This window comes from Salmo salar, chromosome 10, assembly GCF_965601325.2.
Source record: "Salmo salar chromosome 10, fSalSal1, whole genome shotgun sequence".
Taxonomy (NCBI): domain Eukaryota; kingdom Metazoa; phylum Chordata; class Actinopteri; order Salmoniformes; family Salmonidae; genus Salmo; species Salmo salar.
In genome coordinates, this window is record NC_138300.1 from 46257931 (window position 1) to 46275156 (window position 17226).

The 17226-nt window shown below is 43.4% G+C and overlaps 1 protein-coding gene across 2 annotated transcripts in view; it reads right to left on the reverse strand.

Moving 5' to 3' along the window:
• Window positions 1-15087, reverse strand: part of raver2 (ribonucleoprotein, PTB-binding 2) — a 230687-nt gene extending 215600 nt beyond the window's left edge. For both annotated transcript variants that reach the window (XM_014123424.3, XM_014123423.3), the window contains exon 1: window positions 14718-15087. In XM_014123424.3, the coding sequence (XP_013978899.3) occupies window positions 14718-14966 (249 nt within the window). In that variant the 5' untranslated portion in view covers window positions 14967-15087. The remainder of the gene's footprint in view (window positions 1-14717) is intronic.
• Between the last annotated feature and the right edge of the window lie 2139 nt (window positions 15088-17226).

The window sequence follows — 17226 nt, forward strand, 5'->3', positions numbered from 1 at the left end:
TGCTGTGCTATTTCTACACTGCTCCGTCGTCACATTTTGAGGAAAGACAGTGGGTCCCAAAGCATCAGCCCACCAGCTCCAGTCCCCGCAGTGTGCGTCTCTGCTTGGTTGTGAGTGACTCCTAGCTGTTTCCTGCTGTGTCGGCAGGGGTCTGACATTAAACAGCACAGTCCTGCCCTGAGAACTACAGTCTTAACTTAGTTAGCAGTAAACAGACTGGGTATACTTATATTCTGTCTGTTCCTCTTACTGAGAGAAAACACTCTCTGGCAGAATTCCAAATGGCACCCTATTCCCTACAAAGTGCACTTCTTGTTTTAACCAGAGCCCTACTGTACAGTATGTGAGCCCTTGTCAAAAGTAGTGCACTATATAGGGAATAGGATGCCATATGGGACAAATGCATGGAGAGGAGCCATCTAAACTCATCTCCGCTCAAAGAGAGATACAATCAACATGAACAATTTTTTCCTGTCTTTCTTTCTCTCTATCTATCCCTCTCTTTCTACCTCTCTCTCTCTATCTCTCCTTCTCCCTCTCCTCTTAATGCGTCTCGGTCCACAGACGATAATAGGTCTTAAATGAGAAGAAAGCCCTTCCCGGACACAATAACCAGAGATATCGATTAAGACATACGTGAGGATTTCTTGTCTCAAATACACACAATCCTAGTCATAAACATTTGATCGGCCTAGAAAAAACATCTGGGCAGGCTGTGTCCCAAATGGAACCCAATTCCCTCTATAGCGCACTACTTTTCATCAGTGCCCATAGGTCTCGGGTCGAAGGCAATGCACCATATAGGGAATAAGGTGCCATTTGGAGCACACACAGCACAGACAGGCAGCCAGCCAGGCAGGGAGCCAGCCAGCCAGGCAGGCAGGCAGGCAGGCGAGGTGACCTGGCCAGAGCAAAGGAGAGCAGAACTGGGCAGGACACAGAGATGATGAGCTAAGGCTAATGGATTACACAGGAAGAGATGTTCATACATTTACACTTCAGCTCTTAACTTGTTCGCTATTGTAGCCTAAACACAAACACACACACACACACACACACACACACACACACACACACACACACACACACACACACACACACACACACACACACACACACACACACACACACACACACACACACACACACACACACACACACACACACACACACACACACACACACACACACACACACACCTTCTGCCCCCTTCACTCACAGAGGCTTAATATAATGGTTTATAAGCACACACACAGAGGACAGTGGTTTAAGGGGATTTTGAGTAAAAGTCTACACTGTCAGAGAGGGAGAGTGACCATGTGAGTCAAAGGGACGGAGTGACTGAGGGATTCAAAGTAGGTGACTGGGTGAGAGTCTCTCCAGCACACCTCCAGCCAGCCAGCCAGCCCAGCCAGCCCAGCCAGCCAGCCAGCCAGCCCAGCCAGCCCAGCCAGCCTGTGAGTTTCAGCTCTGGGTAGAGTAGAAACACACAAGCCAGTGTTGGTCACTGTACAGCAGCGTTTCCCAAACTCAGTCCTTGGGACCACAAGGGGTGCCTGTTCAGGTTTTTCCCCTAACTCTACACAGCTGATTCAAATAATTAAAGCTTGATGATTAGTTGATTATTTGAATCTGTTGTGTAGCGCTAGGCCAAAAACCAAAACGTGCCCCTTGGGGTCCCAGGGACCGAGTTTGGGAAACTCCACTGTACAGCCTCTACCAGTCAGCTGGGGCCTAGCAGGGAATGTCTTCCTGCCCTTGATCCACTCAAGTATGTGACTAACCAGATAACATGTAGGTATTACTCTGTGTTCTTGTTCCTAGAAGTCTGTTCTCTCTCTTCCTATTTGTGGAACCATGACTGTGCCACTACTGGGGGTGTCCCCATATTCCACTCTGCCCCGTTCCCTATCTTACACTCTGTTGAGGTGACTTCCTCAACACAGTGTAAGACAGATGACTTCCTCAACAGAGTGTAAGACAGATGACTTCCTCAACAGAGTGTAAGACAGGTGACCTCCTCAACAGAGTGTAAGACAGGTGACCTCCTCAACAGAGTGTAAGACAGGTGACTTCCTCAACAGAGTGTAAGACAGGTGACCTCCTCAACAGAGTGTAAGACAGGTGACTTCCTCAACAGAGTGTAAGACAGGTGACCTCCTCAACAGAGTGTAAGACAGGTGACCTCCTCAACAGAGTGTAAGACAGGTGACTTCCTCAACAGAGTGTAAGACAGGTGACCTCCTCAACAGAGTGTAAGACAGGTGACCTCCTCAACAGAGTGTAAGACAGGTGACTTCCTCAACAGAGTGTAAGACAGGTGACCTCCTCAACAGAGTGTAAGACAGGTGACTTCCTCAACAGAGTGTAAGACAGGTGGCTCACTAGAGCACGGCACAGATCACACACAAGACTAAATAGTCTCACTTCATAGGACACCTCACAGACAGGTTGAGCTCAAAGGCTTTTTCTACTGTGGCATCTACTGTTGGGCCCCCCAGCCCAACCTCTTTGGGCTGGGGGGCAGTATTTTCACATTCGGATGAAAAGCATGCCCAGAGTAAACTGCCTGCTACTCAGGCCCAGAAGCTAAGATATGCATATTATTAGTAGATTTGGATAGGAAACACTCTGAAGTTTCTAAAACTGTTTGAATGATGTCTGTGAGTATAACAGAACTCATATGGCAGGCGAAAACCTGAGAAAAATCCAACCAGGAAGTGGGAAATCTGAGGTAGGTAGTTTTTCAAGTGATTGCCTATCCAATATACAGTGTAAATTTGGTCAGATTGCACTTCCTAAGGCTTCCACTAGATGTCAACATTCTTTAGAATGTTGTTTCAGGCTTCTACTGTAAAGGGGAGCGAATAAGAGCTGTTTGAACCAGTGGTCTGGCTGAAAGCCTTTAGTTTAGTCACGCGCACGGCTGTGAGCACGAGCTCCGTTCCCTTTCATTTCTAAAGACAAAGGAATTGTCCGGTTGGAATATTATTGAAGATTTATGATAAAAACATCCTAAAGATTGATTCTATACATCGTTTGACATGTTTCTACAAACTGTAATGGAACTTTTTTGACTTTTCATCTGGACTTAGTGCCCGTGCCTTGTGCATTTGGAATAGTGAACTAAACGCGCGAACAAAAAGGAGGTATTTGGACATAAAGATTAACTTTATCGAACAAAACGAACATTTATTGTGGAACTGGGATTCCTGGGAGTGCATTCCGATGAAGATGATCAAAGGTAAGTGAATATTTATAACACTATTTCTGACTTTTGTTGACTCCACAACATGGCGGGTATCTGTATGGCTTGTTTTGGTGGCTGAGCGCTGTACTCAGATTATCGCATGGTGTGCTTTCACCGTAAAGCTTTTTGAAATCTGACACAGCGGTTGCATTAAGGAGAAGTGAATCTATAATCCTATGCATAACCCTTGTATCTTTCATCAAAGTTTGTGTCACGTCCTGACCAGTAAAAGGGGTTATTTGTTATAGTTGTTTGGTCAGGGCGTGGCAGGGGGTGTTTGTTTTGTGTGTTTTGATGTATGTTCTATATTTTATATTTCTATGTTTTTTATTTCTGTGTTTTGGCCTGGTATGGCTCTCAATCAGGGACAGCTGTACTTCGTTGTCGCTGATTGGGAGTCATACTTAGGTAGCCCTTTTTCCACCTGTCTGTGTGGGAAGTTGTCTTTGCGTTGCATGTGTTTGCACGCATAGCTTTTCGTTCGTTGTATTGTTTATTGTTTTGCTGGTTCACGGTTAAAATAAAGAAAGATGAACCCAACTCACGCTGCGCCTTGGTCTACCGTTAACGACGGATGTTACATTATGATGAGTATTTCTGTAAATTGATGTGGCTCTCTGCAAAATCACCAGATGTTTTGTTGGCAAAACATTACTGAACATAACGCGCCAATGTAAACTGAGATTTTTGGATACAAACATGAACTTTATCGAACAAAATATACATGTATTGTGTAACATGAAGTCCTATGAGTGCCATCTGATGAAGATCATCAAAGTTTAGTGATGAATTTTATCTATATTTCTGCTTTTTGTGACTCCTCTCTTTGGCTGGAAAATGGCTGTATGTTTTTTTTGTGACTAGGCGCTGACCTAACACAATTGTATGGTATGCTTTCGCAGTAAAGCCTTTTTGAAATCAGACACTGTGGCTGGATTAACAAGAAGTATATCTTTAAAATGGTGTATAATACTTGTATGTTTGAGGAATGTTAATTATGAGATTTCTGTTGTTTTGAATTTGGTGCCCTGCAATTTCACTGGCTGTTGTCGAGGTGGGACGCTAGCATCCCACATATCCCAGAGAGATTAACAACTCTGTCTCCTCTCCTCATGCCCCTCTGCACTGCTATTTGTCTGTCTAATGAAATGTTCATGCAGTGTTCTGTTACCCAGAGAGAACAAGAACATGCTCATGTACACACAATCTCTCTCCCTCCCTCTCTCTGACCTCTCTCTCACCTCTCTCTCACCCCGTTTCACACTTGTATCTCTCTTTGTTTCTCTCTGTCCTTGACTTTAGTCTCTCAAAGGTCTAACCACTAACTCCTCTCCTTAGCTCTCTCTCTCCTCTCTCTCTCTAGCTCTCTCCTCTCTCTCCAGGCATGGTTCTGTGAGAGGAAAAGCATCAGTGGCAGGTGGCATGCCCAAGGACAGGGCTCGTTTTCCAGTCAATTCGTCTGATCTTTCCCCGTCTCTGTGTGTCCCTGGAGCTCAGGGCTCAGGTGGGCACAGCGGCACACTGCCGCCTCAGCAGCACACCACACAGCAGCAAGGCAGAGGCTCCTCACATATCATGGCACCAGCTGAAACCACCACACTGACTGAGCTACACAGAGATCTGCCACCAGCAAAACCCCTTTACAGCCACAGAGGTTACAGTGGGGTTTCAAAGGCAAAGTTATAATGACATGTTAGAACCTTGCAATTCTTTCTAAGTGCATTTACGCTACAACTCATAACAGCCACTTCAAATGTACACATATTAGATACAGAATGAAAGGGTTTGTGTTACATAACTACAAATACTTTTCCAATGTGCAGCTTTAGTACCATGTCATTCCATTCCTCAACTGTTCTGTGAATGATTGAAATTACAGTTTTCTGATCTTTACAATGTCTAAGGATATCTGTGGGAAAAAGGGTCACAATATGTTGTTTGTACCCCAGTTGTTTCAGTCAGAATGTACATGAACTATAGTGATATCAACGGTCAGTCCCAGCTTCCGAAATATACAATTGTAAAAGAGGATGAACACAGAATCGGACTACAATGATATAAAGAACTACTGATCCCACCAGGGAGAGAGTCTCAATAGCAGCTTCTGAGCCAGTGCCAGAGACAGACAGGCACCGGATAACAGCAGGCCAGCAGCAGGCAGCAAACTCCTGCCTCGCTTTCCACTCTGTCTCTCCCTCCACTCCACAGGCCAGGCTGCTACAGATCAGCAAGCGGCAGTAGGCAACTAAGATTTTTTTCTGCATTGAAAAGTCTTGGGCGGGCCACCAAAGTCCAAACAGTAATATACAGTGTGTGTGTGTATATATATATATATATATATATATATATATGTATATATATATTAGTATGTAGAAAAGATAATGGACCAATAATTGTTTTTAATAAGATCATCTTTGAGAACTAACAATCACCAAAATAAAAGCTGAGGTGTCACACCACCTAAACCCCATTTTGATCCAGAAAAAAACTCTGCAGCAGACTTCTGTCGCTCTCTCTACTCCCTCCTTCCTCTCCCTCTCTTTCTCTCACCCTACTATCTGTCTCCCCTCTCTCTCTCTCCCTCCACTCTGTCTCCCTCCACTCTGTGACTCTGTCTCCCTCCACTCTGTGTGTCTCTCTCTGTCTCCCTCCACTCTGTGTGTCTCTCTCTGTCTCCCTCCACTCGGTGTGTCTCTCTCTGTCTCCCTCCACTCGGTGTGTCTCTCTCTGTCTCCCTCCACTCGGTGTGTCTCTCTCGTCTCCCTCCACTCGGTGTGTGTCTCTGTCTCCCTCCACTCTGTGTGTGTCTCTGTCTCCCTCCACTCTGTGTGTGTCTCTGTCTCCCTCCACTCTGTGTGTGTCTCTGTCTCCCTCCACTCTGTGTGTGTCTCTGTCTCCCTCCACTCTGTGTGTGTCTCTGTCTCCCTCCACTCTGTGTCTCTCTGTCTCCCTCCACTCTGTGTCTCTCTGTCTCCCTCCACTCTGTGTCTCTCTGTCTCCCTCCACTCTGTGTCTCTCTGTCTCCCTCTACTCTGTCTCTCTCTCTCTGAAGAAATACAACTCAAGAGCTTTGTTCATTCACTGTCCACAGTGTTTAAGTTTGACTGTCTTCAGGGATTATTGAAAAAGAGGCTGTTAGAGACATGAGGGAGAGGAATAGTAGTATGTGTGGATGGAGAGGCTGTTGTAAAAGTAATACAAATACTTATATTTCAATGGAATTGCATAATACAGTATGAAATGTCATACTGTGAATCAGGGACGTCACTAGGCCTATTTTAGGGGGGCTTCTCTGTGATTTCTTTTTTTTCGTCAAACGTTCCATCGCATCTTAACTTCTCTAGGGTCGGTGGGACGAAATCGTCCCACCTACGTAACAGCCAGTGGAATCCTGTGGTGCGTTATTTAAATACCTTAGAAATGCTATTACTTCAATTTCTCAAACATATGACTATTTTACACCATTTTAAAGACAAGACTCTCGTTAATCTAACCACACTGTCCGATTTCAAAAAGGCTTTACAACGAAAGCAAAACATTAGATTATGTCAGCAGAGTACCCAGCCAGAAATAATCAGACACCCATTTTTCAAGCTAGCATATAATGTCACATAAACCCAAACCACAGCTAAATGCAGCACTAACCTTTGATGATCTTCATCAGATGACACACCTAGGACATTATGTTATACAATACATGCATGTTTTGTTCAATCAAGTTCATATTTATATCAAAAACCAGCTTTTTACATTAGCATGTGACGTTCAGAACTAGCATACCCCCCGCAAACTTCCGGTGAATTTACTAAATTACTCACGATAAACGTTCACAAAAAAACATAACAATTATTTTAAGAATTATAGATACAGAACTCCTCTATGCACTCGCTATGTCCGATTTTAAAATAGCTTTTCGGTGAAAGCACATTTTGCAATATTCTAAGTAGATAGCCCGGCATCACAGGGCTAGCTATTTAGACACCCACCAAGTTTAGCCCTCACCAAAGTCAGATTTACTATAAGAAAAATGTTATTACCTTTGCTGTTCTTCGTCAGAATGCACTCCCAGGACTTCTACTTCAATAACAAATGTTGGTTTCGTTCAAAATAATCCATAGTTATGTTCAAATATCCTCTGTTTTGTTTGTGTGTTCAAGACACTATCCGAAGTGTAAAGAAGGGTGACGCGCACGACGCATTTCGTGACAAAGAAATTCTAAATATTCCATTACCGTACTTCGAAGCATGTCAACCGCTGTTTACAATCAATTTTTATGCAATTTTTCTCGTAAAAAGCGATAATATTCTAACCGGGAATCTGTGTTTTAGTACAAAGAGAGAGAAAATAAAAACATGGGGTCGCCTCGTGCACGAGCCCCAGTTTGATGGTACTCTGACCGACCACTATCCAAACGCGCTAATGTTTTTCAGCCAGGGGTTGCCTCGACATCATTCAGCTTTTTCCCGGGTTCTGAGAGCCTATGGGAGCCGTAGGAAGTGTCACGTTACAGCAAAGATCCTAAGTTTTCAATAAAAAGAGTCAAGAAGCTCAAGGAATGGTCAGAGAGGGCACTTCCTGTACAGAATCTTCTCAGGTTTTTGCCTGCCATATGAGTTCTGTTATACTCACAGACACCATTCAAACAGTTTTAGAAACTTTAGGGTGTTTTCTATCCAAAGCCAATAATTATATGCATATTCTAGTTTCTGGGCAGTAGTAATAACCAGATTAAATCGGGTACGTTTTTTGGGCGACTAGGACCTGGGGAGGCTGCTGCTGCAGAGGCAGCTGCAAGCGCTAGTTACTGTTAGGCCGAATTGTAGCTAACATTCTGGTTAGTGTTAGCTAGAGGTCGACCGATTATGATTTTTCAACGCCAATACCGATACCTATTATTGGAGGACCAAAAACCCGGTACCGATTAATCGGCCGATTTTTTTATTTTTTATTTATTTGTAATAATGACAATTACAACAATACTGAATGAACACTTATTTTAACTTAATATAATACATCAATAAAATCAATTTAGCCTCAAATAAATAATGAAACATGTTCAATTTGGTTTTAATAATGCAAAAACAAAGTGTTGGAGAAGAAAGTAAAATGCAATATGTGCCATGTAAAAAAGCTAACATTTAAGTTCCTTGCTCAGAACATGAGAACATATGAAAGCTGGTGGTTCCTTTTAACATGAGTCTTCAATATTCCCAGGTAAGATGTTTTAGGTTGTAGTTATTATAGGAATTATAGGACTATTTCTCTCTATACGATTTGTATTTTATATACCTTTGACTATTGGATGTTCTTATAGGCACTTTAGTATTGCCAGTGTAACAGTATAGCTTCCGTCCCTCTCCTCGCTCCTACCTGGGCTTGAACCAGGAACACATCGACAAAAGCCACCCTCGAAGCAGCGTTACCCATGTAGAGCAAGGAGAAACAACTACTCCAAGTCTCAGAGCGAGTGACGTTTGAAGCGCTATTAGCGCGCACCGGGATAACTAGCTAGCCATTTCACATCGGTTACACCAGCCTCATCTTGAGAGTTGACAGGCTTGAAGTCATAAACAGTGCAATGCATTGCAAAGGGCTGCTGGCAATTTTGAATTAATGCTTACGAGCCTGCTGCTGCCTACCATCGCTCAGTCAGACTGCTCTATCAAATCATAGACTTAATTATAACATAATAACACACAGAAATACGAGCCTTAGGTCATTAATATGGTCGAATCCGGAAACTATCATCTCGAAAACTAAACGTTATTCCTGTTACATTGCACAACCTTCAATGTTATGTCATAATTACGTAAATTTCTGGCAAATTAGTTCGCAACGAGCCAGGCGGCCCAAACTGTTGCATATACCCTAACTGTGTGCAATGAACGCAAAATGACACAATTTCACCTGGTTAATATTGCCTGCTAACCTGGATTTCTTTTAGCTAAATATGCAGGTTTAAAAATATATACTTCTGTGTATTGATTTTAAGAAAGGCATTGATGTTTATGGTTAGGTACAGTCGTGCAACGATTGTGCTTTTTTCGCAAATGCGCTTTTGTTAAATCATCCCCCGTTTGGCGAGGTCGGCTGTCTTTGTTAGGAAGAAATAGTCTTCACAGTTCGCAACGAGCCAGGCGGCCCAAACTGCTGCATATACCCTGACTCTGTTTGCAAGAGAAGTGACACATTTTCCCTAGTTAAAAGAAATTCATGTTAGCAGGCAATATTAACTAAATATGCAGGTTTAAAAATATATACTTGTGTATCGATTTTAAGAAAGGCATTGATGTTTATGGTTGGAGCAACGTGTACCTAAGCGATTATATGCAACGCAGGACAGGCTAGATAAACTAGTAATATCATCAACCATGTGTAGTTAACTAGTGATTATGATTGATTGATTGTTTTTTATAAGATAAGTTTAATGCTAGCTAGCAACTTACCTTGGCTTCTTACTGCATTCGCGTAAAAGGCAGGCTCCTCGTGGAGGGCAATGTAAAGCAGGTGGTTAGAGTGTTGGACTAGTTAACCGTAAGGTTGCAAGATTGAATTCCTGAGCTGACAAGGTAAAAATCTGTCGTTCTGCCCCTGAACAAGGCAGTTAACTGATAAGAGAATTATCTAATAGAGGTAAATGAATTAATAATCCATCATTAATTAGTAGTTATGTAGCATGGATAATGAATAATCAATGTACTGAATGATTAGTCCCATAAGGTCTAGTAGAAGGTCGGGACAAAATGTGTGTGTGTTTAAGCAGGGAGGTATCCCCAAGGTTTCTCTAATCTCGGGGGGGAAAGGAACGGGCAGCGCTGGATAGTGATTAACGGTTGTGAGAAATCCGGGGAGTGAAACATACATCTAATGTTTGTGTGTGTATATATGTGCGTAAGTAAGGAGGGAACTATAAAATAAAGGTCTGTTATTGGGACTACAGAACGTTCTCATGAATAAAGCCGAATGAACCTTTTGCAGAAAGCTGAGTCCTTGCCTAATTATTTAACCCATTGTCTTACAAACCTTGGGAATTAGTCAAGGCTTATTGATTGTTGATTATTATCATTAAGATATAAAATTCCATTAACATTAACCCACCGTTCCTAGGCCGTCATTGAAAATAAGAATGTGTTCTTAAGTGACTTGCCTAGTTAAATAAAAGTAAAAAAAATAAATAATAATAATAATAATTTTAAATTAAATCGGCCAAATCGGCGTCCAAAAATACCGATTTCCGATTGTTATGTAAACTTGAAATCGGCCCTAATTAATCGGCCATTCCGATTAATCGGTCGACCTCTAGTGTTAGCTACTTCTGTGGCTTGAGACTGCTTGCTAACAGTAAACGGACAGGAAAAGGCTCGGACAGGACGGATTCATGCAGATAGGCTACGATGTGAATTTGTGGTAAGTCAGAACAGATACAGAGAGAGGGGGGAGTATGCCCAGACCCCCCTAAAAGAGGCTTAGTCCCCCTATCCATGAATCTCTAGTTACGTCACTGCTGTGAATGCAACATATTTCCACTTTAAGTTGCCAGTAGTCTTTTCTTCTCAATCAGCTCTGATAATAACAGAGTAATAATTTACGTCATTTAGCAGACGCTCTTATCCAGAGTGATTCACAGTAGTGACTGCATACATTTTCATACTTTTTTTCATACTGGTCCCCCGTGGGAATTGAAGCCACAACCATGGTGTTGCAAGCACCATGCTCTGTAGCACCATGCTCTGAAGCACCATGCTCTGAAGCACCATGCTCTGACATGCTCTGTAGCACCATGCTCTGAAGCACCATTCTCTGAAGCACCATGCTCTGTAGCACCATGCCCTGTAGCACCATGCCCTGTAGCACCATGCCCTGTAGCACCATGCCCTGTAGCACCATGCCCTGTAGCACCATGCCCTGTAGCACCATGCTCTGTAGCACCATGCTCTGTAGCACCATGCTCTGAAGCACCATGCTCTGTAGCACCAGCACTACAACAGTCAGCCAGGCAGCTAGATCTACAACAGTCAGCCAGCTTCTACACCCAGGCTCAGAGTCAGGCATGCTGCACCACTCAGCTCCCTGTCAGCTATTTCAGTCCTCTTAGGGAGCTACTCAGGGAGTAGGATACCCATTATATCAATACTAATAATGACCTCTTCAAAATAATGGATTTGTATGCAGGCTTGCGTTTGTTTGTGCGTGGAGTTTTGTGTATGTTTGTGCATGTGATATTGAGTGCGTGTTGTGTGTGCACGGTGGTGATGAAGAGTGTGTCTTGTTCTTTGAGGGGCAGATTTGACAACATCTGCTATTGACACATGCAGCAGTGCTATCCAGGAGAGGGCTGGGTAAAGAGGGTGACATACACACCACCTGCATGAGTCTCACCTGTTCCAGAGAGGCTCTAAATAATTGAACAGCTTAGCTGACAGCAGGAGGTGAGTGGGTAGTTTGACGCCTCATCCTCCACCATCCCTCCCACCTCACCCCTTAACCCTCCCACCCTGTATTCTGCCCTACTCTCATTTGTTTCTACTTAACCTTTATTTATCCAGGTTAGTCTCACAGAGATGAAATCTCGTTTGTAAGAGAGGACTGGTTAATGGAACAGAAAACCATCTATACAGTGCATTCGGAAAGTATTCAGACCCCTTCCCTTTTTCCACATTTTGTTATGTTACAACCTTATTCTAAAAATGATTTAATAAAAGCATTTCCTCATCATTCTGCACACAATACCCCATAATGACAAAGTGAAAACAGGTTAAGATTTTTTTGCAAATGTATTAAAGATAAAAACATAAATACCTTATTTACATAGGTATTCAAACCCTTTGCTATGAGACTCGAAATTGAGCTCAGGTGCATCCTGTTTCTACTGATCATGCTTGAGATGTTTCTACAACTTGATTGGAGTCCACGTGTGGTAAATTCAATTGATTGGACATGATTTGGAAAGGCACACACCTGTCTATATAAGGTCCCACAGTTGACAGTACATGTCAGAGTAAAAACCAAGCCATGAGGTCGAAGGAAATTGTCCGTAGAGCTCCGAGACAGGATTGTGTCGAGGCACAGATCTGGGGCAAGGTACCAAAAAATGTCTGCAGCATTGAAGGTCCCCAAGAACACAGTGGCCTCCATCATTCTTATATGGAAGAAGTTTGGAACCACCTAGACTCTTCCTAAAGCTGGCCAACTGGCCAAACTGAGCAATTGGCTGAGAAGGGCCTTGGTCGGAGAGGTGACCAAGAACCCTATGGTCACTCTGACAGAGCTCCAGAGTTCCTCTGTGGAGATGGGAGAAACTTCTAGAAGGACAACCATCTCTGCAGCACTCCACCAATCAGGCCTTTATGGTAGAGTGGCTAGACGGAAGTCACTCCTCAGTAAAAGGCACATGACAGTCCACTTGGAGTTTGCCAAAAGGCACCTAAAGGACTCAGACCATGAGAAACAAGATTCTCTGATCTGATGAAACCAACATTGAACTCTTTGGCCTGAATTGGAGAAAGTCACGTCTGGAGGAAACCTGTCACCACCCCTATGATGAAGCATGGTGGTGGCAGCATCATGTTGTGGGGATGTTTTTCAGTGGCAGGGACTGGGAGTCTAGTCAGGATAGAGGGAAAGATGAATGGAGCAAAGTACAGAGAGATCCTGGGTGAAAACCTGCTCAATAGCGCTCAGGACCTCAGACTGGGGTGAAGTTTCCCCTTCCAACAGGACAACGACCCTAAGCCATCAGCCAAGACAATGCAGGAGTGGCTTCGGGACAAGTCTCTGAATGTTGTTGAGTGGTCCAGCCAGAGCCCGGACTTGAACCCAATCGAACATCTCTGGAGAGATGTGAAAATAGCTGTGCAGCAACACTCCCCATCCAACCTGACAGAGCTTGAGAGGAACTGCAGAGAAGAATGGGAGAAACTCCCCAAAGACAGGTGTGCCAAGCTTGTAGCGTCATACCCTACGAAGACTCCAGGCTATAATCACTGCCAACGGTGCTTCAACATAGTACTGAGTAAAGTGTCTGAATACTTATGTAAATGTGATATTTCCATTTTTTATTTATAATACATTTGCAAAAATGTCTAAAACCCTTTTTGCTTTGTATTTGTATTTGCTTTGTCATTATGGGTTATTGTGTGTAGACTGATGAGGGGAAAAAACAATGTAATCAATTTTAGAACACGGCTGTAATGTAACAAAAATGTGGAAAAAGTCAAGGGGTCTGAATACTTTTCGAATGCACTGTATCCTCCATCAACCGCTCAACCTACATCTGCTCTCTCTCAACCAGCTTTTCTGCTATATCTTCTCTCCCTACCTCTCTCCATCCCCTTCCCGTTCATCTGAGGGGTATCAGCAGGGTTATAGATCTGACAGCATCCAACTTGGACAAGGACACCATTACAATGGGGGCTAGTCAGGCTCCTACTATACTGGGGGGAAATGGGCTGGGGGCGAGGATGGGATATGGAGGGGATATGGAAAGGATGGGGGATAGCAGACAAGTTACATAAGCCAGAGATGGTTTTCCATTTCCATCAACCTGGCAGCCTCCTTATGGTGCAGACAGCAGAGTGGATCTGTTTAAAAATGTTGCTCTCCTGTGTGTGTGGATTCTGGGAAAACCCACTTACTCACATGGGAACTGTGGTGCACAGACTGTGTGTGTGTGTGTGTGTGTGTGTGTGTGTGTGTGTGTGTGTGTGTGTGTGTGTGTGTGTGTGTGTGTGTGTGTGTTTTAAAATCAATGGTTTGACGGGCAATAAAATTCCCTTATAACTCAATATACTGTATATTGGATAGTTGTAGTATTATGATATGGTCGTACTGCGTAATCAGGAATAACATATTGTAGTGCTCGATTTGGTTGTCATGTCGCAAAATTAAAACCAAATAGCCCATATCAGACAAACTAAAAAGTTTCATGTGAGGTGGAGGTCTACGCAGATAAATAAACGCATAACATTGCCCTTGGCTTCTTCTATTTGCTCAATTGTAAGCTACTGGCAAATATTTGTGTCATTGGTCACATTGTAGAAATTATTAACAAACTCGAGGCCACTGTCTGATATCTTTCCTCGCTACATTGTAACAACAAAATATAACAAGCCCGGTGCGCGTCCATAGTTAAATGCCTTTCAGCATTTACATTGTATAACTGTCTTTGTAGGAATTAGACTAATGATGCATTACAAACTACTATTTAACAGTAATATGGATATCGAATGAGAGTGGCAGGTCGCAGAGCCACGACAATACTCGCAGCAAAATTAACGGATCTCTCAAACAGTTTAAGTTAATTTGGCCCAATATTCGTTTTGGTCCAAATATACTACACATAAGTATAGCAAAGTATTGCATATTAGCACACCTGAAATTATTTTAAACTTCCAGAGAGCCGCAAAAGAGAAGCGCAACAAAACAACTTTCCCTCCATCTGTCAAAATACAGAATAGTGTAGGATACCTGGTTGGTTGAATCTTGTGGAAGGTTTTTAATTAGGATTTTCCTCCTGTTGCTCAGCTCGCGGCGAGTTCTCTCTAGCCTCTTCTCAATTTCCTCCGGTTCCAAATCGGGTAAGTCTCTGAGACTGGTCCCCTCGGATGCTGCGTCCTCATCCTGCCGGCTCTCCGGGCTGTCAGAATCCGGGAAATGTGCACTTTCCTGGTTCAAAGAGTGAACGGTCGGCGGCTGGATGGAGGAAGCTGCCGCCATCTTGAGTAGCTGTGATAGAAAGTGAGTGGAGGCAGTGATAGGTGGGCGTCTGTGTTTTTGTCGCTCCCATCTGAGTGAGAGAGAGCAGAGCAGACGGGAAAGGTACGCACATGAAGCCAGGCCCCGGCGCGCTACTGTAGGCTACCCCGGACGCTTGGCGACCCACACCGTTGACAAAATGTATAAGAGGGCACTATGAAACAATAACGAGTATTGTATCGCCATCCTGTGGTAGACTATACTCCATGGCTAATGAACTAATGCTACCTGTCAATAAGCACGTTATAGAGAGGCTATATCCAATACTGAGAAGAGTACAATCAACTAGCCTACAGGTTGCATAATTCGTTTTATGATAAAGCATAATGCATACTGTTTTTCAAATAAACATTGCTCTCTAACAGTATGTGGACACACCCTTCAAATTAGTGGATTTAGCTATTTCCCCCACATCCGTTATACAATCGAGTACAAAAGCCATGCAATCTCCATAGACAAACATTGGCAGTAGAATGGCCTTACTGAAGAGCTCAGATACGTTCAACGTGGCACCGTCATGGGATGCCACCTTTCCAACAAGTCAGTTCGTCAAATTTCTGCCCTACTAGAGCTGCCCTGGTCAACTGTAAGTGCTGTTATTGTCTAGGAGCAAAAATGTCTCAGCCGCAAAGTGGTAGGCCACACAAGCTCACAGAACTGGGCCAACGGGTGCTGAAGCAAGTAGTCTGTCCTTGGTTGCAACACTCACTACAGAGTTCCAAGCTGCCTCTGGAAGCAACGTCAGCACAAGAACGGTTCATCGGGAGCTTCATGAAATGGGTTTCCATGGCAGAACAGCTGCATACAAGCCTAAGATCACCATACGCAATGCCAAGCGTCGGCTGGAGTGGCGTAAAGCTCGCCACCATTGGACTCTGGAGCAGTGGAAACACATTCTCTGGAGTGATGAATCACTCTTCACCATCTGGCAGTCCGACGGATGAATCTGGGTTTGGCGGATGCCAGGGGAACGCTACCAGTTCCAATGCATAGTGCCAACTGTACAGTTTGTGGAGGAAGAATAACGGTCTGGGGCTGTTTTTCATGGTTCGGGCTAGGCCCCTTAGTTCCAGTGAAGGGAAATCTTAATGGCTACAGCATCTAGACAATTATGGCAAGACATATTTTCTGTTTTAAAGCTAATGTTGAGATGATATCTGAGTGAGAATGACGTGCTCTGCATGCACGTTCGGTATTCAGCCATGATTACTACAAGATAGTCTAGCCAGCTAACTACCAATCTAAATATTGACATGGGTAATTGTCAGCTAACTGAGGGACTGAAATAAGAGAAAAACTGCTGATGCACAACCAAATGTAGACATTGCACCTACTATTCTTACTCTCGATAGTGAGGCGAGAACCCGACTGAGTAAAAAACTAATTGAAAATAATTCAAATCCTTGCAATGTAGGATATAGGCCATACTTTATTTTGCCTATAAATAAGAAATATACCCTAACATACAAACAGTGGAAAATGGAGTAACGTTCCCCTGCTGTGCAGATTATAAACCTGAATGGCCAGGTCTTCTCTCAGCCAAAGTCAGTCAATCCTTTTCCTGTGGGTGGATGATGCCACCCAGTCAGACTGAGCGGTAAATGGCAGCTTTCCTCCAGGGCCCCCACAATGGCCATGTGAGTGTGTGCGTGTCAGACCTGAATGTATAAATTGCAACCCGCTTAGGAAATATTTTCAGCACAACTGTTTTTAAAAAGGGGAGAAAATAAACCAATCATCATGCAAAATAGATATGATGCTCCGTTTACCTAGTGAGATGTTTGGCAGCTCTACAAATAGTGCTACACTATCACAACGAAGGGATGGAAACATCCTGCTCTCAACTGGAAAATGAAATTACAGTCTTCAGACTAAAGCAGAACTATACCTCGTTTATGTGTAATTACAGCAATCAAACTAACCCACTTCCTGTCTGACGGGCGGTTGAATAAAATAGTTATTCAATGGATATAGGCTATAACAAGATTGGCTTGAATGAGTGTGTTCTCAAAACTGTACTGTATGTGAGCCTACCAGCAAAATGTCTCAATATCCATACAGATTGGAAGACATGAATCAATCAACTGTGTTTTCTCTGAAATGATGGTCAGTGATGCTGGTCAGTAACAAGATGCTGGAGACAGGATTTATCCCAATCAGAGATAAACAGAAACTCCCCTCAAGAAAACAATCTCTCTCATTCACACACCATTGTATTCCC